The following is a 25,169-nucleotide window of genomic DNA, read 5'->3' as shown; positions in this document are numbered from 1 at the left end:
GACAGACTGCAGCGCTTTCGCTACTGCAATCTACGAAGGCTGGTTTAACTCAAAGCGTTCTACATCTGCAAGTGTAGCCATGTCCTCAGTATATCATATACAAAGCTGAGAGAAAACTGTTCTGGTATTGAACAGGGATTCCAATAACCATCATGAGCAATAAGAATAGCAATAAAAAGAGAGGGGTTAGGGGTGGCTCTATCCTTTATACCTGAATGCAGTGGCGAGCAGCACCAGAGGGTGCTTGAGCCACCCAATGGGTACCACGGACTGGGGAAAAGTTTCCAATGGCCATGCACTGGGCACACAGACATCAAGAGTGGAATATACAAGTGCAATCACTCAAAGAAGAACTAAACTGATTAATAAAAGCAAAGATTTGATGTCAAATATTTTTCTGCACGTTCACCTCTTGTTTATTTGTACAGTATCTTAATTTATCCCTTCTTCATGTTTAGACTTGAACTGCAGCAAGGAGTGAATCAATCCTGCCGGAACACATTCAATTGCTTCAAGTGAGAATAACTTCCTGGAAGTTTTGTTTACTTATTTGTATTTTTGAACTAACCACAATTTTCTGTTATCCAAAGAATTTCTATACTAAATATCACAGAAGAGAAAATCTGTATGAACAATAAATATGATACACTGGCAAGAACTGGACAAAAGAGAGGATTTTTCCCTAAGCAAGTTCAAAAACAACAACAAAAATGCTGTATTTCCCCAGATCCACTGCCAAACCTCTACACTTGGAGTAGTTCCCAAAGTATTAATTGTGTGAACTCAAACAGAGCATGCTCTTCTAAACTGTTGCCCTTTATAGACCCACAAGGCAATAACTGCTGAAATGGGGTGGTGATGGGAGAAAGTTACAACTTTTTGCTGTTTTTTCTGAAGCATGTTTTTCTTGAATAGGCTTAGGGATATTGCAGAAACCTGAAAAATACATAAAGTACAGAAATATATCTAGTTTCAGAGTAGCAGCCGTGATAGTCTGTATTCGCAAAAAGAAAAGGAGGACTTGTGGCACCTTAGACACTAACCAATTTATTTGAGCATAAGCTTTCATGAGCTACAGCTCACTTCATCGGATGCATAAAGTGGAAAATGCAGTGAGGATGTTTTATACACACAGACCATACAGTTCCATGCCATTTTAAGAATATATTTTGCGTAACGTATGCTGAATTACATCTTTTAATTTGAAGGCCAGAAGACGGGGATCAGGAATGATTTCTTTCAGGATGTGGTCCCCATCAAGTATGAGTTGTCATTGTTTAATGGTACCCCCATAAGGGTTCCGACCACACATCACTAGTTGTCACCTACCATTAAACAATTAAAACCCATACTTGATGGGGAGCGCATCTTGACAGAAATCTTTCCTGAACGCCCTCTTCTGGCCTTCGAACCACCCCCAACCTATCCAAGCTCATCATCAGTGGCACACTCCTCACATATCAGAGCACACCCCAACTCAACGTTGTACCAGGCCCTTCCAGAACAACAGATGCAAAACCTGTAGATATAGCTCCACTGCTATGATGATCAACACCCCACACAATTCATCTTTCAAGATCCATGGGTCCTTCACATGCCTTTCACAACATATGGAGTACCTTATTCAGTGCACTAAATGCCCCAACATCACCTATGTGGGTGAAACCAGACAATCACTCTGCTCACACAAAGAAAAGGAGTACTTGTGGCACCTTAGAGACTAACAAGTCCTCCTTTTCTTTTTTCGAATACAGACTAACACAGCTGCTACTCCAAAATCTGCTCACACAGAAAACTGATAAAAGACAAAAACACCATATAACCTGCAGGTGAACACTTTTCACAAAAAGAAAAGGAGTACGTGTGGCACCTTAGAGACTAACAAATTTATCTGAGCATAAGCTTTCGTGAGCTACAGCTCACTTCATCGGATGCATTCAGTAGAAAATACAGTGGGGATATTTTTATACATAGAGAACATGAAACAATGGGTGTTACCATACACACTGTAACAAGAGAGTGATCACTTAAGGTGAGACATTACCAGCGGGGGGGTGGGGGGCTGAGGGGAATGACCTTTTGTAGTGATAATCAAGGTGAGCCATTTCCAGCAGTTGACAAGAACGTCTGAGGAACAGCGGGGGAGGGGTGGAGGTGGGGGGGGGGAACAAACATGGGGAAATAGTTTTACTTTGTGTAAGACCCATCCACTTCCAGTCTCTATTCAAGCCGAAGTTAATTGTATCCAGTTTGCAAATTAATTCCAATTCAGCAGTCTCTCGTTGGAGTCTGTTTTTGAAGTTTTTTTGTTGAAGAATTGCAACTTTTAGGTCTGTAATCAAGTGACCAGAGAGATTGAAGTGTTCTCCAACTGGTTTTTGAATGTTATAATTCTTAACATATGAGTTGTGTCCATTTATTCTTTTATGTAGAGACTGTCCAGTTTGGCCAATGTACATGGCAGAGGGGCATTGCTGGCACATGATGGCATATATCACATTGGTAGATGTGCAGGTGAACGAGCCTCTGATAGTGTGGCTGATGTGATCAGGCCCTATGATGGTGTCCCCTGAATAGATATGTGGAATTAATTTGCAAACTGGATACAATTAACTTAGGCTTGAATAGAGACTGGGAGTGGATGGGCCATTACACAAAGTAAAACTATTTCCCCATGTTTATTCCCCCACCCCCACCGTTCCCCTCAGATGTTCTTGTCAACTGCTGGAAATGGCCCACCTTGATCATCACTACAAAAGGTCCCCCCTCCTCCCCGCTCTCCTGCTGGTAACAGCTAACCTTAAGTGATCTCTCTTGTTACAGTGTGTATGGTAACATCCATTGTTTCATGTTCTCTATGTATAAAAATCTCCCCACTGTATTTTCCACTTTATGCATCCGATGAAGTGAGCTGTAGCTCACGAAAGCTTATGCTCAGATAAATTTGTTAGTCTCTAAGGTGCCACAAGTACTCCTTTTCTTTTTGCGAATACAGACTAACACGGCTGCTACTCTGAAACTTTTCAGAAAACAATCAGTCAATATCTGACCTCTCAGTCCTCATCCTCAAAGAAAACCTGCACAAAACCTTCAAAAGATGAGCCTGAGAGCTTAAATTAATAACTTTGCTAAACACTAAAAATCATGGACTGAAACACTGGATTATGGCTTACCAGGACACTTGACAACACACTAATCACCCCTTTGGGATTTTTTTTTCCCCTCACGTCCCCATTTCCCTCCCCCATGACTGGAGCGGTGTTAATGGGCCACTTCACCTTGAATATACCCTTGAAATATGTGTTAACTACTTATGCTAAACAGGCTGTTCCACTTCGTATTTGGTGGTGACATTCTGAGTACATTTCCCAGATCTGAAGAAGAACTCTGTGTAAGCTGGAAAACCTCTCTCTGTTACCAACAGAAATTGGTCCAATAAAAGATATTACCTCACCCACCTTGCCTCTCTAATATCCTGAAACAAATATGGATACAACAACATGCCATCGATTTTAATTATAGAATTCAACAAACATAGTAGTATCCCAAACCGATAATTACACTGGAACAGCATCCCTCCATTGTCGTGTTCCTTGGACACAGCAGCACCTTAGCTGGGGCTTTTTGCTTTGCTATGTATAGACCTGCTGTTTTGACATCTTTGTTCAAGGTAAACAGCACTTGTGCACATACTGTGGGTACAAGTAGACTAGGGAAATACTTGGAGCCTCTGTGTCACTTATTTCCCTTCCAAAAAAGTTAAGTTATACTAAAGCCTTATGAAATGCTACAGCTCAGCAAAAAGGCAACAATATTGAACAAACTAGAAGCCAGGGTCTTGGTTTTAAGATATTGCCACTACATTGTGGTGCAGGGAGAGGAGTAGGAAGGTGTAGGGTCAGTGAGGAGCAATGATTCTGTATGAACCTGAGGCATTCTGACTAGACCAGAAATCCTCTATGGGCAGGAGCTCCACCTCCCTTTGTACATGTACAACCAATACTCCCCTCCACTCTTGGGCAGACATGCTGTTTTTTCTGGAAGAAAGCAGCCCCCCTTCAGCGCTCCCCCACCCCATCTCCTTTAGTAAAAAACAGTATACCTCCACCAGCTTCAACCAGGCAGAGTGCCTCAACATCTCACTGGTATTTTACCCACAGCCTGGGAAGGGCATGGGTGAAGGCTACTTGAATGTTCTCTGTCTACTATATGCATCCCTGCTGGGCCAGACACAATCTAGCCCTGGATGTTTGAAAATTTTTATCACTCATCCAGTGTGGTGGGTCAGGGCAAGTGAATGGTTCTTTAACTCTTTGGGTATGTCTACACTATGGAATAAGGTCGAATTTATAGAAGTCGGTTTTTTAGAAATCGGTTTTATATATTCGAGCGTGTGTGTGTCCCCACAGAAAATGCTCTAAGTGCATTAAGTGCATTAACTCGGCGGAGCGCTTCCACAGTACCGAGGCTAGAGTCGACTTCCGGAGCATTGCACTGTGGGTAGCTATCCCACAGTTCCTGCAGTCTCCGCTGCCCATTGGAATTCTGGGTTGAGATCCCAATGCCTGATGGGGCTAAAACATTGTCGCGGGTGGTTCTGGGTACATATCGTCAGGCCCCCGTTCCCTCCCTCCCTCCGTGAAAGCAAGGGCAGACAATCATTTCGCGCCTTTTTTCCTGAGTTACCTGTGCAGACGCCATACCACTGCAAGCATGGAGCCCGCTCAGGTAACCGTCACCCTATGTCTCCTGGGTGCTGGCAGATGCAGTACGGCACTGCTACACAGTAGCAGCAACCCCTTGCCTTGTGGCAGCAGACGGTACAGTACGACTGGTAGCCGTCATCGTCATGTCCGAGGTGCTCCTGGTCGCCTCTGTGAGGTCGATCAGGAGCGCCTGGGCAGACATGGGCGCAGGGACTAAATTTGGAGTGACTTGACCAGGTCATTCTCTTTAGTCCTGCAGTCAGTCCTATTGAACCGTCTTATGGTGAGCGGGCAGGCGATACGGACTGCTAGCAGTCGTACTGTACCATCTTCTGCCAGGCAGGCAAGAGATGAGGATTGCTAGTAGTCGTATTGTACCATCTTCTGCCGGGCAGGCAAGAGATGAGGATGGCTAGCAGTCGTACTGTACCATCTTCTGCCGAGCAGCCATGAGATGTGGATGGCATGCAGTCCTTCTGCACCGTCTGCTGCCAGCCAAAGATGTAAAAGATAGATGGAGTGGGTCAAAACAAGAAATAGACCAGATTTGTTTTGTACTCATTTGCCTCCTCCCCTGTCTAGGGGACTCATTCCTCTAGGTCACACTGCAGTCACTCACAGAGAAGGTGCAGCGAGGTTAATCTAGCCATGTATCAATCAGAGGCCAGGCTAACCTCCTTGTTCCAATAAGAACGATAACTTAGGTGCACCATTTCTTATTGGAACCCTCCGTGAAGTCCTGCCTGAAATACTCCTTGATGTAAAGACACCCACTTTGTTGATTTTAGCTCCCTGAAACCAACCCTGTAAGCCGTGTCGTCGGTCGCCCCTCCCTCCGTCAGAGCAACGGCAGACAATCGTTCCGCGCCTTTTTTCTGTGCGGACGCCATACCAAGGCAGGCATGGAGGCCGCTCAGCTCACTTTGGCAGTTAGGAGCACATTAAACACCACACGCATTATCCAGCAGTATATGCAGCACCAGAACCTGGCAAAGCCATACCGGACGAAGAGGCGACGTCAGCGCGGTCACATGAGTGATCAGGACATGGACACAGATTTCTCTGAAAGCATGGGCCCTGCCAATGCATGCATCATGGTGCTAATAGGGCAGGTTCATGCTGTGGAACGCCGATTCTGGGCTCGGGAAACAAGCACAGACTGGTGGGACCGCATAGTGTTGCAGGTCTGGGACGATTCCCAGTGGCTGTGAAACTTTCGCATGCGTAAGGGCACTTTCATGGAACTTTGTGACTTGCTTTCCCCTGCCCTGAGGCGCATGAATACCAAGATGAGAGCAGCCCTCACAGTTGAGAAGCGAGTGGCGATAGCCCTGTGGAAGCTTGCAACGCCAGACAGCTACCGGTCAGTTGGGAATCAATTTGGAGTGGGCAAATCTACTGTTGAGGCTGCTGTGATGCAAGTAGCCCATGCAATCAAAGATCTGCTGATATCAAGGGTAGTGACCCTGGGAAATGTGCAGGTCATAGTGGATGGCTTTGCTGCAATGGGATTCCCTAACTGTGGTGGGGCCATAGACGGAACCCATATCCCTATCTTGGCACCGGAGCACCAAGCCGCCGAGTACATAAACCGCAAGGGGTACTTTTCGATAGTGCTGCAAGCTCTGGTGGTTCACAAGGGACGTTTCACCAACATCAACGTGGGATGGCCGGGAAAGGTGCATGATGCTCGCATCTTCAGGAACTCTGGTCTGTTTCAAAAGCTGCAGGAAGGGACTTTATTCCCAGACCAGAAAACAACTGTTGGGGATGTTGAAATGTCTATATGTATCCTTGGGGACCCAGCCTACCCCTTAATGGCATGGCTCATGAAGCCGTACACAGGCAGCCTGGACAGTAGTCAGGAGCTGTTCAACTACAGGCTGAGCAAGTGCAGAATGGTGGTAGAATGTGCATTTGGACGTTTAAAGGCGCGCTGGCGCAGTTTACTGACTCGCTTAGACCTCAGCGAAACCAATATTCCCACTGTTATTACTGCTTGCTGTGTGCTCCACAATATCTGTGAGAGTAAGGGGGAGACGTTTATGGCGGGGTGGGAGGTTGAGGCAAATCACCTGGCTGCTGGTTACGCGCAGCCAGACACCAGGGCAGTTAGAAGAGCACAGGAGGGCGCGGTACGCATCAGAGAAGCTTTGAAAACCAGTTTCATGACTGGCCAGGCTACGGTGTGAAAGTTCTCTTTGTTTCTCCTTGATGAAACCCCCCGCCCCTTGGTTCACTCTACTTCCCTGTAAGCTAACCACCCGCCCCTCCTCCCTTCAATCACCGCTTGCAGAGGCAATAAAGTCATTGTTGCTTCACATTCATGCATTCTTTATTCATTCATCACACAAATAGGGGGATGACTACCAAGGTAGCCCAGGAGGGGTGGTGGAGGAGGGAAGGAAAATGCCACACAGCACTTTAAAAGTTTACAACTTTAAAATTTATTGAATGACAGCCTTCTTTTTTTTGGGCAATCCTCTGTGGTGGAGTGGCTGGTTGGCCGGAGGCCCCCACACCGCGTTCTTGGGCGTCTGGGTGTGGAGGCTATGGAACTTGGGGAGGAGGGCGGTTGGTTACAGAGGGGCAGCAGTGGCAGTCTGTGCTCCAGCTGCCTTTGCTGCAGCTCAACCATACACTGGAGCATACTGGTTTGGTCCTGCAGCAGCCTCAGCATTGAATCCTGCCTCCTCTCATCACGCTGCCGCCACATTTGAGCTTCAGCCCTGTCTTCAGCCCGCCACTTACTCTCTTCAGCCCGCCACCTCTCCTCCCGGTCATTTTGTGCTTTCCTGCACTCTGACATTATTTGCCTCCACGCATTCGTCTGTGCTCTGTCAGTGTGGGAGGACAGCATGAGCTCGGAGAACATTTCATCGCGAGTGCGTTTTTTTTTCTTTCTAAGCTTCACTAGCCTCTGGGAAGGAGAAGATCCTGTGATCATTGAAACACATGCAGCTGGTGGAGAAAAAAAAGGGACAGCGGTATTTAAAAAGACACATTTTATAAAACAGTGGCTACACTCTTTCAGGGGAAACCTTGCTGTTAACATTACATACATAGCACATGTGCTTTCGTTACAAGGTCGCATTTTGCCTCCTCCCACCGCGTGACTACCCCCTCAACCTCTCCCCCTCCCTGTGGCTAACAGCGGGGAACATTTCTGTTTAGCCACAGGCAAACAGCCCAGCAGGAATGGGCTCCTCTGAGTGTTCCCTGAAGAAAAGCACTCTATTTCAACCAGGTGACCATGAATTATATCTCACTCTCCTGAGGATAACACAGAGAGATAAACACAGTGGTCCCTTCTCCGCCTGCTGGGTCCAGGAGGCAGCCTTGGGTGGGTTCGGGGGGTACTGGCTCCAGGTCTAGGGTGAGTTCCTGGCTGTCGGGAAAACCGGTTTCTCCGCTTGCTTGCTGTGAGCTATCTACAACCTCCTCCTCATCATCATCTTCTTCGTCCCCAAAACCTGCTTCCGTATTGCCTCCATCTCCATTGAAGGAGTCAAACAACACGGCTGGGGTAGTGGTGGCTGAACCCCCTAAAATGGCATGCAGCTCATCATAGAAGTGGCATGTTTGGGGCTCTGACCCAGAGCGGCTGTTTGCCTCTCTGGTTTTCTGGTAGGCTTGCCTCAGCTCCTTCAGTTTCACGCGGCACTGCTTCGGGTCCCTGTTATGGCCTCTGTCCTTCATGCCCTGGGAGATTTTCACAAAGGTTTTGGCATTTCGAAAACTGGAACGGAGTTCTGATAGCACGGATTCCTCTCCCCAAACAGCGATCAGATCCCGTACCTCCCGTTCGGTCCATGCTGGAGCTCTTTTGCGATTCTGGGACTCCATCATGGTCACCTGTGCTGATGAGCTCTGCATGGTCACCTGCAGCTTGCCACGCTGGCCAAACAGGAAATGAGATTCAAAAGTTCGCGGTTCTTTTCCTGTCTACCTGGCCAGTGCATCTGAGTTGAGAGTGCTGTCCAGAGCGGTCATAATGGAGCACTCTGGGATAGCTCCCGGAGGCCAATACCATCGAATTGTGTCCACAGTACCCCAAATTCGAGCCAGCAACGTCGATTTAAGCACTAATCCACTTGTCAGGGGTGGAGTAAGGAAATCGATTTTAAGAGCCCTTTAAGTCGAAATAAAGGGCTTCATTGTGTGGACGGGTGCAGGTTTACATCGATTTAACGCTGCTAAATTCGACCTAACGTCCTAGTGTAGACCAGGGCTTAGTGACCAAACTTAAAATTGTGACTTAGCGCATCAGCAGTGAAAATGTGTTTGGTGGTTCAAACTTTGCACATCATAAACTCATTCCACATTTCTGCCTGAGTAACGATGTTGCTCAGTTGGTAAGGCACAGGGCTGATTTAGCATAAGTACCACCAGTCCAGATTTGTGCGGTTTAGGACATCTGTGAAGGGAAAGCTGGTCCATCCCCTGGTCACATAAAGCTTCAATCATGCCAGTGCTCTTAGTCATTTTCACCAACACTATATTCACAACAATGTAAAACAAACATATTTCACTAAACACACACTGTAATAGGTACACTGTAAAGATGTGATTTCAATTTCTATATTGTACAAAGCCCCAAAGAAAATATATTTTAGAGACACAAAAAAGATAGGTGGCTATAGATTAAAGAATAATGTACAGAAAGATATTTATTGCTAATCTGAAAATTAAACAAGACAGATAATATCTCAAGGTTATACAATATTCAGATCATTTTACAGATATTTAATTATTATGCTATTGATCCAGAAATTTGAACTGTATGGACAGATCTTTAATGGATCTACCCATGTGCATCAGATTGAAGGAGTATAGCCGATGTTATGTAAAAATGGGATTTGGGAATACCAGATTACCCTTGACCTGGGAAGCCTGGTGTTCAATATTGGGTTTTTTATGCTATGATTTTATGCCATACTTGACTAGCTGATTAAGTAAGTTTTGGTAAAATAAGCTGTAAAATTGCCTGAGTTGTTGGGGCAGAGAAGGTTCTTTAAAGACAATACAGGAGGCAGTGAATGTGACTTGACACATTTGTTGACTGAAAATTCCTAGCAATTTGGTTATACTTTCTTTGGAATAAAGGATTTTAAGGGGATTTCTTATAGAATCATAGTGCCATTTCTGTAGCATTAACATAGGGGAATTATTTCACACAAGTTTATTTTCCATAACATTTTTCCTTGCAGATATTTAAAAAAAAAAAAAGGAACCAACCTAGTCTGAATTGCCTCTTCTTTATTATAAAGGGTGTTAAAGCTTAAATAATCTGTCTATTTTTAAAAACAATCTTTTGAAAGTACTTCTGTAAAATATGGAAAATTAACCTGTAACCCATTTGGTAATTTCCTCTTTTTGGGGGGAGGAGGCGCTACTTTGAAATGGCATTTTCATTATTTGTTCAAATAAATAACGTCCAGGAGGATATTTTTTCTCCTTCATGACAGTTTCTGACCTTTTATCCTGTAGCTATCAAAGGAATGCTGTTGGGGCCCCACAAATGTTTTGGGACTAACAGTTGGCTATTCTGTTTTGACAATCACAGAATACACCATAATAAATCTCCATTGTTCTAATTGTTTGACACAAAAACTTAAACACATGCTGAGGTTTAACCTGTGGTTAGGAACAAGTATTACAAAACGTAACACAGCCAACAAATTTAGAATGGGGAAAACTAACCTCGTGCTCTTTTAAAAAGCAGAATGTAAGAAGTGGGGAAGAATACTGTAAATACAGTGATCACTCTCCAAAAGCTGCCTTGTAAAAATAAATAAGATTACTTCAGTATGTGCACTATTCCCTTATAGTACTCTTTTCTTACAACTGCAACTATTTCCAACACTGCAAATACTGAGGCGACGGTCATGCTTTTAAGGGTGACATCTGCATACCCTCTTCCATTGCAGTACAACTATACTTCTCCTATCAGCTCCCTCTGTTGACAGTAACATGCATAGAAAATTATTGAACCAGGTGTCCTCGACAAGCCTGTCAACCTACCGCATAAGGGAGTATTAAGTCTATATCTTACCCTGTTCCTGTGTAGGTAGCACTAGCAAGGAGAATAAAACAGGCTGTCTTGTGCCCTCCCCGCAAAGTAAGGACAGGCCAGCATTTTGTCAGAAGTGATTACCATTCAAGCACCAAGAATGCAGGTGTATACCCTTCAGTCAGAAACTCAGTAACCCAAAGCAAATTTTGTCCTGCTCTGGTTTAAACGCAACCATAAGGTCATTCTAGTTTATAAAACTGAGTAACTTCAGATTCCTTTCAGCTCCAATAAAAGAAAACATAGGAGGATACATGGAAACAGCCAGAGAAAGTGAGATTATAGGAAAGAGTAGAAGGAGGAAGAATAAGTATGATGGTCATCTGATGCCAGGTTTGTATTTACTGTCTGGTTACAGTCATCTGGGAAAGTAAAAGGATAAGGAAAAGCTGACCTGAATTTCCCTGACTATGGGGTTCCAACTTCTAACCAGACTGCCTTCCGCTGCACTCTGCAGGCAACATCTTGGCAGTGTCTGTTAAACACAGCGCCCGTGGTGCTCAAGAGAATTGATTTCTATGCACATCTGTGCTGTCCACCGAAAGTCCATCCAGAAAAGTAAAACAATAAAATGCTTTTTACCAACACTATGGGCCTGCTGCAAAGCCCATTAACTTCAAAAGCATTTGGATCACTTCCTAAGAGAATAGGGAGCCAGAGAAATGTGGTTTTCAAGGAGATACAATCTTGTGGATTGTGCCCTGAAACTTTGTCTCCTGTCTCTTAACTTGTTTAGTCCTGATCCATTAGGATAGATTTTTTATTTTGCTCAGATTCACTCTGCTCTGTTTATTAAACTATTCTTTTGTGCCATGTCTTCTTTTTCATTCTGTCACTATCCACAGAACAGAAAATGTTTCTGTTATATACAGCCACATACGTTGTACGCTTTCCTTAATTTAACTCAGGTAGCCCTCATGTGAAGCCATTCCTCTTTTCTCATCTATTTAGCTGGATTTCCCCAAACCACACTTCCACACCCATTAGGTCAGATATGATGGCATTGCACAGAAGTGTAAGAGTGATGGGAGGTCTCCACATCAGAATATTTGTGTGAGGGGGAAAATGTGAGGTCACAGAGAACTTCTGAATTTGGCTCAACTGTACAGCAGAAAAATCAACAAAACAACAACAACGAGGAGTCCTTGTGGCACCTTAGAGACTAACTAATTCATTTGGGCATAAGCTTTTGTGGGCTAGAACCCACTTCATCAGATACATGGAGTGGAAAATACAGAAGCAGGTATAAATATATGAAAAGATGGGAGTTGCCTTACCAAGTGGGAGGTCAGTCTAACGAGACAATTCAATTAACAGTAGGATACCAAGGGAGGAAAAATAACTTTTGTAGTGGTAATGAGAGTGGCCCATTTCAAACAGTTGACGAGAGGGTGTGAGTAAAAGTAGGGGGAAATTAGGTTTAGGTTTTGTAATGACCCAACCACTTGCAGTTTTTATTCAGGCCTAATGTGATGGTGTCCAGTTTGCAAATTAATTCCAGTTCTGCAGTTTCATGTTGGAGTCTGTTTTTGAACAAAAAAACTTCAAAAACTCCTACGGGATGCTGGGCAAGACTGTATTATAATACAGTGGTTCTCAACTAGTTGTACATGTACCCCTGCGGATACTCAGAGGTCTTCCAGGGGGCACATCAACTCCTCTGGTTTTACAACAGGCTACATAAAAAGCACTAGTAAAGTCAGTACAAACTCAAATTTCATTCAATGACTTGCTTATACTGCTCTGTATACTATACCCTGAAATGTAAGTGCAATATTTATATTCCACTTGATGTATAAGTATATGGTAAAAATGAGAACGTAAGCAATTTGTCAGTAACAGTGTGCTGTGACACTTTTTTGTATTTTTATGTCTGATGTTGTAAGCAACTAGTATTTAAGTGAGATGAAACTTTGGGGGTAGGCAAGACAAGTCAGACTCCTGAAAGGGGCACAGCCGCCTGGAAAGGTTGAGAGCCACTGTTATAGTGTGTGTGCACACAGGGGCAGAATTAACAACCTCACCTCTGGCTTTTTCTTATTTTGAGCTCTTGACTCTGCAACCTTGAAGTTCTTTTAATGTCATATTCTGTATATAATTATTTAGGTTTCCAATGCATTCCTCCAGCATTGCACTATCTTTCAGAGATGAAATGCTTCAAGCAAGTGTTTGCTAGTCGGACAACTCAGGAATGGCACAGAAAAAGAAAACATTCACAGACATTTCTCATCATTTGAGTCAGATACGTGCCTGTGGTGGTGGCAGCACACAAACATCCTGGAAGAGGGAGCCAGGTGTGTTCCAGCCTCACGAAAGGCATACTTGAATATGACAGTCTTTCCAAAGAGAGGCTCCGCAAATCACTGACATCCAAAGGGTTTATTGGCCGCCTTCCCTACTGCGGCAAAATTGTCTTTCCTCCTTGGACCATTGAAAGGAAATCCCATTGCATGAGGCCAGGGATCAGTACATCCATTTCACCTCCTGGAGAGGAGATTCAAGAACTGGGGTTCCACAGCAGCAGTAAGAATTAAAAGGTTTATACAGTGAATCTATTACAGACTACTCCACTCCGAGAAAATGAATTTGTCTGGAGCCTCTCTCAGGTAATACAGAACTGACTCTACTGTACTCTGTACAGTAGGAGTGACTCTGGAGAGTCACTTAAGTGTGCTGTGTGTGACTGAGACTGAACAACATAGAAAAAAGTTTACATTTGTACTTCATGGAGTGATTTTACAAGACAGAGTAGACCACCCTAATAATGAGACAGAACGCCCCCACACCTCTGTTACTTTAGAAGTGCTTAAAAGCTAAACATCAAACTGCTCATTTATGGAAACATACATAGTTCTAGTCAAACAGGAATGCTCTAACAAAGACATCTTTGAGTATTCCTCAATAAACAACCTGGGAACCAATGTACAGTGTATCCAACCCAATAAAAATAATCATCTGAAATTATATCTGCAAGGGTCAGAAACTGTTTATGTTCATACATTTGCAAAGGGAGAGTCCTTTCAAAAGTCAATTAAACAACATGAACCTGGCATTTCCACCTTCAGCTTTAGTGCAAATGACAAGTGGAACTCTGTTTTTTACTTTACTACATTAGCAAAGCAAGAATGTGTCCAGAGATCACCTCCTGTGATTGCAGCATGAAAAGTGAAGCTCTAAGTTTTCCCAGAACTTGACAGTTAAACATAATCATGGTTATCATCCCATCAAAGTGAGCAGAAAGTTAAATAATACTATCTGCATAATGTGGGCATTGGAAAAGCTCCATCCTCCAAAAGCAGACAGTACATACTTGGAAGTACTGTATAATCTTGGCATACTAATACCCTATGTCTGCGGATAGTAATTACTTCTTATTGTTGTAAGGACACAAAAGTTCTAGTGTAAACTTACCCAGAAGAGGTGGAGAGAGAGAGAGACAGACAGTGTGTGTGTGTGTGTGTGTGTGTGTGTGTGAGAGAGAGAGAACACAGTTTATGTGTTGCTTCACTATTATTATTCTGCAGAAACACACTTGCAACAAACACTCTTCAATTCCTGTGGGCTTGGGGGATCCAAAAAGCAAGGCATTTTCACAGCGAACATCTAGACAAAAAATTCCTGAGATGTTTTTATCTTGGGATAACAGTTGCATCTTCCTCTCCTCAGCACCCCTTTAATCCCCCACTTAAGGTATGTCATACTGCAGGATGTCCTCAAGGACCCTGCTTTGTGGCATAACATGGCTCTAAGCAACTAAATAATAATAAAAAAAAAAGGTTACAGCTTCTCCTGTAAACTTTGCTGACTGCAGCAGTCTGCAGATATAAAATGCATCTACAAAGCACAGACTGGACTTATATAGGCATTTCTACAAAGGGGACAGCAGTTTATGCAGCACACGAACAGTTGTGAAGTGAAGTGCTACTCTAGTTCCAAGGTGCTACGAAGTACTTCATAATCCAGATTTAGAAATGAGTTTAATTTTACACTACATCTGTTGTTCTTGCAGCAATAAAATACTCACAAAATGCCAATGTCACACAGATCAAATTAACAAGGAAAAGGGGAGTGTCTCTTCCAATTTTGCAAAACTACTTCCAAACTCCAGCAGAGGGGAATATTTAAACAAATATTCACATGACATGGGTTTTTTTCATGTGGAGTGCAGAGTTTTGAAATGCAGTCTCTTAATAAATCCCATTTTTCTCTTGAAAGAATACATATGGACTTGCAGAGGTGAACTGCAATACTAATAAGGATGGATATAATTGAAAAGCATAGAACATTTGTTCCAAAACAGGATTGAAATCCCCTGACAACAACTTGGGGTGCACTCAACCCCATTTCCTTGAAGATCTTACTACCAACAAACTTACACAATATTGTCTAAACCATCATAAAAGCACTAGAATTAGTTCTCTTTGTTGCATGGCAATTCATACTGGATTCACAAGCTACAATGAAAATGTTTATGTCTTTGCTTAAGTTAAGCTTAAGAGTTTTAAACAACTATCTCTTGTACCTGGATTTTGCCCTGCAGGCTGCCCTTCTGTTACATTTCTCTTTCAGAGAGTATTTAATACTTCCTTACATACTGAAAGCAAATTTGTATTGCAAAAACACAGACATTTTCCAAAAAAAAACACAAAGTTGTCATAGCTACTTGCCTCTTGGCAATTTCTGAGCATTTCCCAGGTTTAGTGCAATATGTCCACAGAAAAGTAGAAAGACCAGTCTTGATATCATGGTTACAAACCCAAATTCGCACAGTGAATGATGCTGATGGGTATCACAGAACAAGGTACTGCAGCTGCAGTTAAGTGAACTGTTCTCTCAGTGGCAGAGGCAGCAAACTTTGACAGCAGCTTAGTTTACAGTGGGAGGAGACAGAATGACATCATACCCTCCCACTGGAAAAGTAAGGAAAATTAGCTTTAAAATAATGATATCCGACTCCGACTGCAATAGACTTCTGTTTTTTGTTATAGGGTCTTTCAGTCTCTCAGGCTTACAAAATATCAACCTGTGATCACTTACACTTCATGCAAAGAAATCACACAGATGTCAAAATTCCATTAAAACTGCCCTGGAAAACCAGACAGTGAGACATACTATTACACAGCTTTGTCCGAAGAAGGTGAACTGCAAATGTAAAATTAAATTTTTACATTACCCAGAACATTATTTTACCTTATTGATCTCAACATTTTTCTGACTCTAAGATCTTGTCCAACTTAGCATGATTTTGGGCCAGATTCTGCTGTCATTTGTCATTTGGCATGTAGGTAGGAATAGCGGTCAGTAGGTTTCCAGTATAGGGTGGTGTTTATGTGACCATCGTTTATTAGCACTGTAGTGTCCAGGAAGTGGATCTCTTGTGTGGACTGGACCAGGCTGAGGTTGATGGTGGGTTGGAAATTGTTGAAATCAGGGTGGAGTTCCTCAAGGGCTTCTTTTCCATGGGTCCAGATGATGAAGATGTCATCAATATAGCGCAAGTGGAGTAGGGGCGTTAGGGGACAGAGCTGAGGAAGCATTGTTCTAAGTCAGCCATAAAAATGTTGGCATACTGTGGGGCCATGCAGGTACCCATAGCAGTGCCGCTGATTTGAAGGTATACATTGTCCCCAAATGTAAAATAGTTACGGGTAAGGACAAAGTCACAAAGTTCAGCCACCGTTATTATCGGGGATACTGTTCCTGACACCACCCTATACCGGAAACCTACTGACCGCTATTCCTACCTACATGCCTCCAGCTTTCACCCTGACCACACCACACGATCCATTGTCTACAGCCAAGCTCTGCGATACAACCACATTTGCTCCAACCCCTCAGACAGAGACAAACACCTACAAGATCTCTATCAAGCATTCTTACAACTACAATACCCACCTGCGGAAGTGAAGAAACAGATTGATAGAGCCGGAAGAGTTCCCAGAAGTCACCTACTACGGGACAGGCCTAACAAAGAAAATAACAGAACGCCACTAGCCGTCACCTTCAGCCCCCAACTAAAACCCCTCCAACGCATTATTAAGGATCTACAACCTATCCTGAAGGATGACTCAACACTCTCACAAATCTTGGGAGACAGGCCAGTCCTTGCCTACAGACAGCCCCCCAACCTGAAGCAAATACTCACCAGCAACCACATACCACACAACAGAACCGTTAACCCAGGAACCTATCCTTGCAACAAAGCCCGTTGCCAACTGTGCACACATATCTATTCAGGGGACACCATCACAGGGCCTAATAACATCAGCCACACTATCAGAGGCTCGTTCACCTGCACATCTACCAATGTGATATATGCCATCATGTGCCAGCAATGCCCCTCTGCCATGTACATTGGTCAAACTGGACAGTCTCTATGTAAAAGAATAAATGGACATAAATCAGATGTCAAGAATGATAACATTCATAAACCAGTCGGAGAACACTTCAATCTCTCTGGTCACGCGATTACAGACATGAAAGTTGCGATATTACAACAGAAAAACTTCAAAACCAGACTCCAGCGAGAGACTGTTGAATTGGAATTCATTTGCAAATTGGATACAATTAACTTAGGCTTGAATAGAGACTGGGAGTGACTGAGTCATTATGCAAGGTAACCTATTTCCCCTTGTTTTCTCCTCTTCTCCCCCCCCCCCCCGACGTTCTTGTTAAACCCTGGATTTGTGCTGGAAATGGCCCACCTTGATTATCATACACATTGTAAGGAGAGTGATCACTTTAGATAAGCTATTACCAGCAGGAGAGCGGGGTGGGGGGAGAGAACACCTTTTGTCGTGATAAACACCCATTTTTTCATGGTTTGTGTGTATTAAAAGATCTTCTGTACTTTCCACAGTATGCATCCGATGAAGTGAGCTGTAGCTCACGAAAGCTTATGCTCAAATAAATTGGTTAGTCTCTAAGGTGCCACAAGTACTCCTTTTCTTTATGCAGCTCTATGTTCTGCAAACAACATGTACCCTATATGGTTATGTACTTCAGGAAAATCAGCATATGATTCAATTCACAGAAACAGAAGAACTGGACTTTTTAACCATTCAGGTGCAACATTATCCAAACCAAAGTGCCTTAGATTTTCCCTCATCTCCACAAACTTCATGTTATCCATCTGTAAACTCCTACTACTGTATCAGAAGCAAGAAGTTAACCTTGGAAGGTTTAGATAATAATAGTTTTGCACTGTGATGGCATTAAACGAAGGTCTAGAAAGTGCATTACCAAGGCAGAATAAGTATTTCAGATGAGGAAAGTCACAGACAGGTCAAAGTCATGCAGTGAGTCAAATTAAGATCTCCTGACCCCCACTCCTCTGTCCTAACCCTGAGACCATGTTACCTGAATAATAGCTAAGTACTTAAAAATTCACCTGCTTACCTCATTAGTGCCTAATTTGGGTGCAGAACAAAGTATCTCTAGTAAAGACTCATTCTCTCTCTCATGCTGACATTTTTCAAACCAGTAAGTGCTGTGAAAATGGGGGTTCTGGGGAGGAATTACACTTTTTTCAAATATAAACTGAGATTTGGGCTAAAGTTCAAGATAGTTCTCATATTATCTAAACTAATTCATCCATCATCTCTCGATAGTCCAGCAAACCAAATTCTAGGAGCTGCCTCAGCTCTTCATTGTTCTGAGTTAGATAAAGGGAATAGTTCTGTATGTTCCATAATGTTTGAGGCAGGAAGGGGGATTGTAAATGGATGCATAAAAACTGAGATCCTTTCTTCTCTGTGTGAATGTTGACAATTTCTTGACACTTTCTTTCTTCCCATTTCTTTGCCTCAAATTTTCTTCCCTTCACTGTTATTAAGAATGCTGTGTGTCCCCCAACCTCCGAGATGGCTGCACTTCAGTGATGCTGTGTCTATTGTTTGTTCAGAGCCTTGGGAACTTTTGAGACAAAATGCACTACATAAATGTTAATTATAATCATGGTTCTTTTGTGGGTGACTCAGTTATTGGACTCCTTATCTTTCTTGTAAATCTGTCACAGGATCTTCTGAAAGCCTTCAGGAAAAGAGAGATGCCAAAAATATTGACTCAGATGTACTGCTTTAAAAAAAAACAACCCACTTAATTCACTCCTTCTGTGAGCACTTCCTTATTCTCATCTTCCCCTCACTTCCACTTATTTCTGTGTGTGTATATCTGCCCTATTATAATATGAAGGATGTAAGGGTCTGCTTTTAACAATGTTGTAGGATAATCAGCTCTGTCAGGGTTCCTTCCCCACTCTGAACTCTAGGGTACAGATGTGGGGACCTGCATGAAAGATCCCCTACGCTTATTCTTACCAGCTTAGGTTAAAAACTTCCCCCAGGTACAAACTTTGCCTTGTCCTTGAACAGTATGCTGCCACCACCAAGCGTTTTAAACAAAGAACAAGGAAAGAGACCACGTAGAGAAGACTTCCCCAAAAAATATCCCCCCATGCCTTACACACCTCCTTTCCTGGGGAGGCTTGAGAATAATATCCTAACCAATTTGTTACAAAATCATCAAAGACCCAAACCCCTGGATCTTGGAACAATGGAAAAAATCAGTCAGGTTCTTAAAAGAAGGATTTTATTTAAAAAAAAAAAAAGAAAGGTAAAAATCATCTCTGTAAAATCAGGATGGAAAATATTTTACAGAGTATTCAGATTCAAAACACAGAGGATCCCCCTCTGGGCAAAACCTTAAAGTTACAGAAAACAGGAATAAACCTCCCTCTTAACACAGGGAAAATTCACATAAAACAAAAGATAAACTAATCTGCCTTGCCTGGCTTACCTATACTGGTTGCAATATTGGAGACTTGGATCAGGATGGGTTAGAGAAGATGGATTTCTGTCTGGCCTCTCTCAGTCCCAAGAGAGAACCACCACGTAAAACAAAGAGCACAAAGAGCACACCTTCGGGCCCCCACCCCCCAAGATTTGAAAGTATCTTGTCCCCTTATTGGTCCTTTGGGTCAAGTCCCAGCCAGGTTAGCTGAGCTTCTTACTGGTAACAGGATGTTGCCTCTGGCCAGGAGAGATTTTATAGCACTGTATACAGAAAGGTGGTTACCCTTCCCTTTATATTTATGACAGGCTCTTTGGACACACATAGGGTAGGATGTGCCTACTGTGTCATACAAATAGTGGACAATGGCAATTCCATTGTCTTGCTCCCAAACTGAATTCCAGACCCTCAAGGTCAGTGGTGGGAGTCAGAAACAGAATGAAATGGAGAAAGAGTGGATAAGAAAAAGTGAAAAAGTGAAAAATACAGAAGAGTTGGCATACTAGAAGGGAAGTGTAATTGGGGAATGGCCAAAACAAAGGAAAGGAGGAAAAGAAGTCCCATTATTACTGCTGGCATCCAAAATCTATCAGCATTTCATTTTTTGCCTTGAGAGCAAAGATAGACTTTCTGGTCTGTAATTTCTAGGATCAACCCTAGCACCTTTTTAAAAGGTAAGTCAAACCAGTATTATCCTCTGATTTGAATGATAGCGTGCATACTTTTGTTAGCACATTAGCCAGTGTGGTTAGAATTTCCCAAATATCTAAATGACTTACAAGCCTAAGTTCCAGGATGCTGTGCCAAGGAATGGAGACACCAAAAGTCAATGGGACTGAGTGCTTTTGAAAATTCTACTCTTTATTTTTAAGAGCCTTGAGAATTCTTGGATTAATTCCAAGGGGACCCTCCTCCCCCCCACAGGATCCCAAAGCCTGGGCTCCAGCCTGAGCCCAAACATCTAGACCACAATTAAATAGCCCCTTCACCCGAGCCTGGTGCGCCAGAGTCAGCTGGCACAGGCCAGCCCTGGGCATGTAACTGCCATGTAGACATACCTTCAAGAGTTCTAAAACCTCCTTAATTGTTCCTAGACTCTACTGTATCCAGTAGACCAACTAAGTCTCTCACAGGCTTCCTGTTTCTGATAGAACTGATTATTTGCTTTTGCATCTTTGGCTATTTGCTCTTCAAATTCCTTCTTAGCACTCCTAATTTCCACCTTACATGTAACCTGCCATAGTTTATGCTCCTTTCTATTGGCCTCAGAGGGCTGGATTTCCATTTTCTGAAGGATGTTCGTTTGGCCCTGTTTTTTAGACATACTATGTGGTTTGTTTGGTTTTTTTGGCTTAAGAGATATGCATACCCTTTGTAATTCTGTTATGCCATGCTTAAGTGGTATCCATAGTACACACGGACAATATTTTGCTGTGGGGCAGATAGATGGCAGCGTTTCGTATGTACTCCTTGGTCCCTGTGGTCATCATCTTATGTTCTGAAACTTTAGACATGATTGCCCCTATCTTGGCATACATACCTAACAATCTTGTTATTGCTCTAAAGTTATTCATCCGCATCCAGCACTGTATTCCATGACCTCCTGCTGCAGTGAATCCCACAGGCTGACTACATGCTGAGTGAAACGTTTCCTTTAGTTCCATCTAAATGCACCAATTAGCAGTATGCTCATGCCAATTCCTGGTACAGCAGCATTGGATTGCACTGGTGTGAGTTCAGAGATGATTTCTGAGGTTCCCAGAACACTGTATATTTAGTTGGAGGGTTCAGTCTCTGCAGGCTCCTCCTTGCTGAATCATGGCAGTAACAGGCAAACCACATTTCATTCAATTCTTAAGGGTCAACCTAGTAAGGGATTTTTCCCCCTTGAACCTGTGTAGCACTGTGCAAGTCCTGAATATTGTTATTGAAGAGATCAGAGCCTAGGATGAAGGCTGGTTTCCTCCCTCTTAACAGCCTGGACTGTCAGTATTTCAGATAATTAGTTGGAGGAGAATGATAGGAGTGACTCCTGCTCTGTTCCCCCAAGGTCTGCACTGCAGCACTCCTTCCAAACATACACCCTCTACAAAACGATTTCCATCAAAATGCTTACTGACTTCTTGCAAATTTGGCTCAGTGAGTGCCTATATTGTGTTGAGGAATGGGTAGGAGCAAGGCACATAGGGTGGAAAGTGTGGATGCTACAGATGTAACTTCAGATCTGAAGTCTGGAGTTTATTACCACACACAAAGACAGGATAAAAAACTTCTGCTTTATGTTTGGTGGTAGGATGCAACACAGCAGGTAATGATGGTGGGGTTTTATGTTGCAAAGGAAAAGGGATGTCTGTCTTTAGTTTACAGCAGCAGCAACACATAGCTGCGGAGAGACATCAATGATGGACCACTAATGACTGATAATTCTGATATTTATCAAGTGATAGATTTCTGTGCAACTTTCTGTCACACATATCATGTCATACCATATAACCAACATCAAAGCAATATAGTCAAACTTTCCTTCAATTATATTCAAAAGATCTACTTATTATGCAGGGAATGGCCCCCTTTGCTTCTCTTTCTCACCACTTCCCAATCACTGGTTTCTACCACAGTCCCAAATAGTTCTTAGCCAAAAATTGTGTACAGCTTAATCCCTCTGACCCATCTCATTCAATATCACAACTTTTACTTTCTTATTCTTTTATCAACAGTGATCTATAATAAAATTTTCTGTGCCTTTTTTGTCACTCTATTGTCATTTGACTTTTGATTATATTTCCTAATTACCATCAGAAAGCCAAGTTTTCCCTAATTAAATTTAGCTTTCTACACTAGATTGACACTAGAGAGCATCCTCAAGATATTTTTTTAGTCATTGGGGATTCTTCTGTCACCTAGAGAATCTTCCAAAAAATTGTGCGTGATCAAGATTATATAGCACTGTTAGCCAGATAAAATCTGTTAACCTTCCTAGAATTGCAGAAAGGAAAATTGTTAATGCCATTGACTGCGGTTTCACTAGCTATTGCACAAGCGTATACACACACACACACATATACACCAAATAACCAAATTCCCCCCTCCCCGCCCCCAATTTTACATACGCATTTGGTTTCCATTTTGTTTTGAGCATTCTGCAATTCAGAAAAATTAAATTTTTTCCAAAACGTCCACTTTGGCCACTCTCAGATTAAAAATACGTGATGTGTAACATCGAATTTAATGCAAAAACACAACCCACACTTAGGTGTTCAATGTTGCAACAATATACAAGGGTTTTATAGATATTTTAACACCTGTTGAGCCTCATATACCCACCCTTATCAATATAGTATAGCTCTTTCAGGAAAGGTTTAGGAGACAAATGGGAAGGGCAAAAAACCAGTTGAGTCAGACGTCTAGTAATGGAATGGAACTGTTCACTTCAAGGTCACCAAGTAGGACTGCAACTCAAGTCAGTAGTGACCAAAGACTGTTACCCTCTGATGACTGTTCAGCGACCTATATGGAAAGCATCTGAAGTCCCATTTCCAGTGGGCAAACATCCACACAATAAAAACCAAACACAACTACCATTAACTGCAACTTTTGTTTGTTTTGTTTCAATATACAGTCTCCAGCACAGTCATCAAGGACAGGACCTAAGAAGAGGATGGAGGTTGAACTCCTCTCTCCTTCATAGATGGGAGCCTGTGTGTCAGAATGAGGTATGTTGCTGGGGCAACATACAGAAATTTGCATAGCTGCTGGCCTGTGCTGTGCGTATTCTCTGGATAAACAGAAAAGCTGAGTCTCCAGAGATGTAAGTGCAGCATCTTTCAATGAAGAAACCTTACAGTAAAATTCAAAGCTGACACATTTCATGATGCCTCATTGAAGTCAGTGGTACTGCATGAAATATAAGTGAGCACTAAATCTGGCACACTCTATGGATAGCAGGTGCAGAGTTAAGCCACATACATTCTCTCCCCCCTCCCCCCACTCAAAGGTTCTGACATTCAGCTGGGGCAGCACTGAGAGAGAGGCTGGAGTAAAACTAAAAATAAAACATAGTTAACATTTATCAAGTGCAGTGAGGAGCTCTCACAGTCAGATGGGGAAAGACAACCAGGTTTTTTTGGTTTTATTAAGGGTGCTTATTCTTTGTGAAGATGTGACTCTTGGCCTAACTAACATTCTTCCGTAAAGAAATTTATTTCCTTGGCCATGATGCAGAGATATGATGAATGTGTGCAGGGACAAGAGAGAAATAAATCATTCACATTGTCCTCCCATTATGAGTCACCTTGGCCTATAAAATATCTTCCACAGACTTTTCAGCTTAACAGGCTGCACTGGGGTAGAATCAAGATCAGTGGGCTTTATGTGATTCAAAATGCTATAAATAATTTTGAAGCAGGGACACCAGTCACTACTGCATACAGAATGTAAGCAATTGGAACACAATATAAAGTGCCCCCTTCGCTTGAATGGGAATAAGTTTTTGCCCCAAACCCAAAAGTTACACTATCTCCAAAGTATGTAGCAGATGGAATAAAAATGTTTTTGATTGTAACCGTTCAGGTCTTTCAGTTTTCATTACCATCCTCTCATTACTCAAGAGACAACACAAAATGTGTTACACTATACATATGCTTAAAGTTACAGTTCATACATAGTTTGCCTGAAGCAAAACAAAACAGGGATTACACAAAAATTACACAAGTGCAAAAGTAACTTTTTAAAATAAAATATCCCAATACCCCAATTTTTGCACTAAAACTGGCCTTTTCAAATAGTTTTGCACAAAAGCTCCAGAATCTGTACACTCAGGGCAAAACGTGATGTTATCTGCAGGGCAAAGGGATCTTGTTTAATATTAGATGTACAGTGAATCTAGATCATCTAGTAATTAAATAATAATAAATAATACATACCTTGTACTTTGAAGCACTTTTCATCCAAGAATCTTGAAATATTTGGTGCGATTTCTTTGAAGGTCATGTCTACTGTAAAAAAGATAAAATTTATATTTGGGAAAGGCAATGCTTCTCATAATTTTTGAAGTGAATTTAATATTCATAAATCATGTGAGACTAACAGGTCTACAGACTCCATTCTTCCAAAGGAGTGGAACAGCGTGACAAAGACTAAAGCAAGCTTCTCCATGCTATCTGCCATTGTATTTCACTCACAAGCTGGAGGGCATTATCTCTAGAAAGCAGTGCCTAGTTCAGTGTTCAAGGCTGTTCAATCCTTGGTTTATCTAGTAAACTAGCCAGTGATGACAGCTTCCAGTTTTACATATAAAACTGGCTCCTGCTTTGTGAAATAGGGTGAATAGTATAGAGTCAGCCCTGGCTATCTTGAACCTGTTTAGAATCTGAGTGTCTTGAAAGCAATACAAAGTAATACAGATATGACCCAAAGTGCGAATTTGCAAGGGCGTGTAGCATTTGTAAAAGCTGGGGACTGCTACAGTGGGATGGACCTGGAATGCAGTCTGGAGTATGGCCAGATGTACAAGTATATTTTGGAAGTTCCTATGTGTGTATAACTTTTTTTTATATAAATGAAGTGATAGAATGTTTATCATAAATGCTGACCCTGTAAGT

The 25,169-nt window shown here is 42.5% G+C and overlaps 1 protein-coding gene across 1 annotated transcript in view; it reads right to left on the bottom strand.

The window, feature by feature from the left end:
• Nucleotides 1-24,842, bottom strand: part of ABI3BP (ABI family member 3 binding protein) — a 312,077-nt gene extending 287,235 nt beyond the window's left edge. Inside the window, exons 1-2 of the mRNA XM_084636731.1 lie at nucleotides 24,656-24,842; nucleotides 24,492-24,563 (exon numbers count right to left, since the gene is read on the bottom strand). Of these exons, the coding sequence (XP_084492857.1) occupies nucleotides 24,492-24,558 (67 nt within the window). The 5' untranslated portion in view covers nucleotides 24,559-24,563; nucleotides 24,656-24,842. The remainder of the gene's footprint in view (nucleotides 1-24,491; nucleotides 24,564-24,655) is intronic.
• Nucleotides 24,843-25,169: the final 327 nt, after the last annotated feature.

This window comes from Lepidochelys olivacea, assembly GCF_965140295.1.
Source record: "Lepidochelys olivacea isolate rLepOli2 genome assembly, chromosome: 1".
Lineage (NCBI taxonomy): Eukaryota > Metazoa > Chordata > Testudines > Cheloniidae > Lepidochelys > Lepidochelys olivacea.
This window is presented reverse-complemented; position numbering and strand designations above follow the sequence as displayed.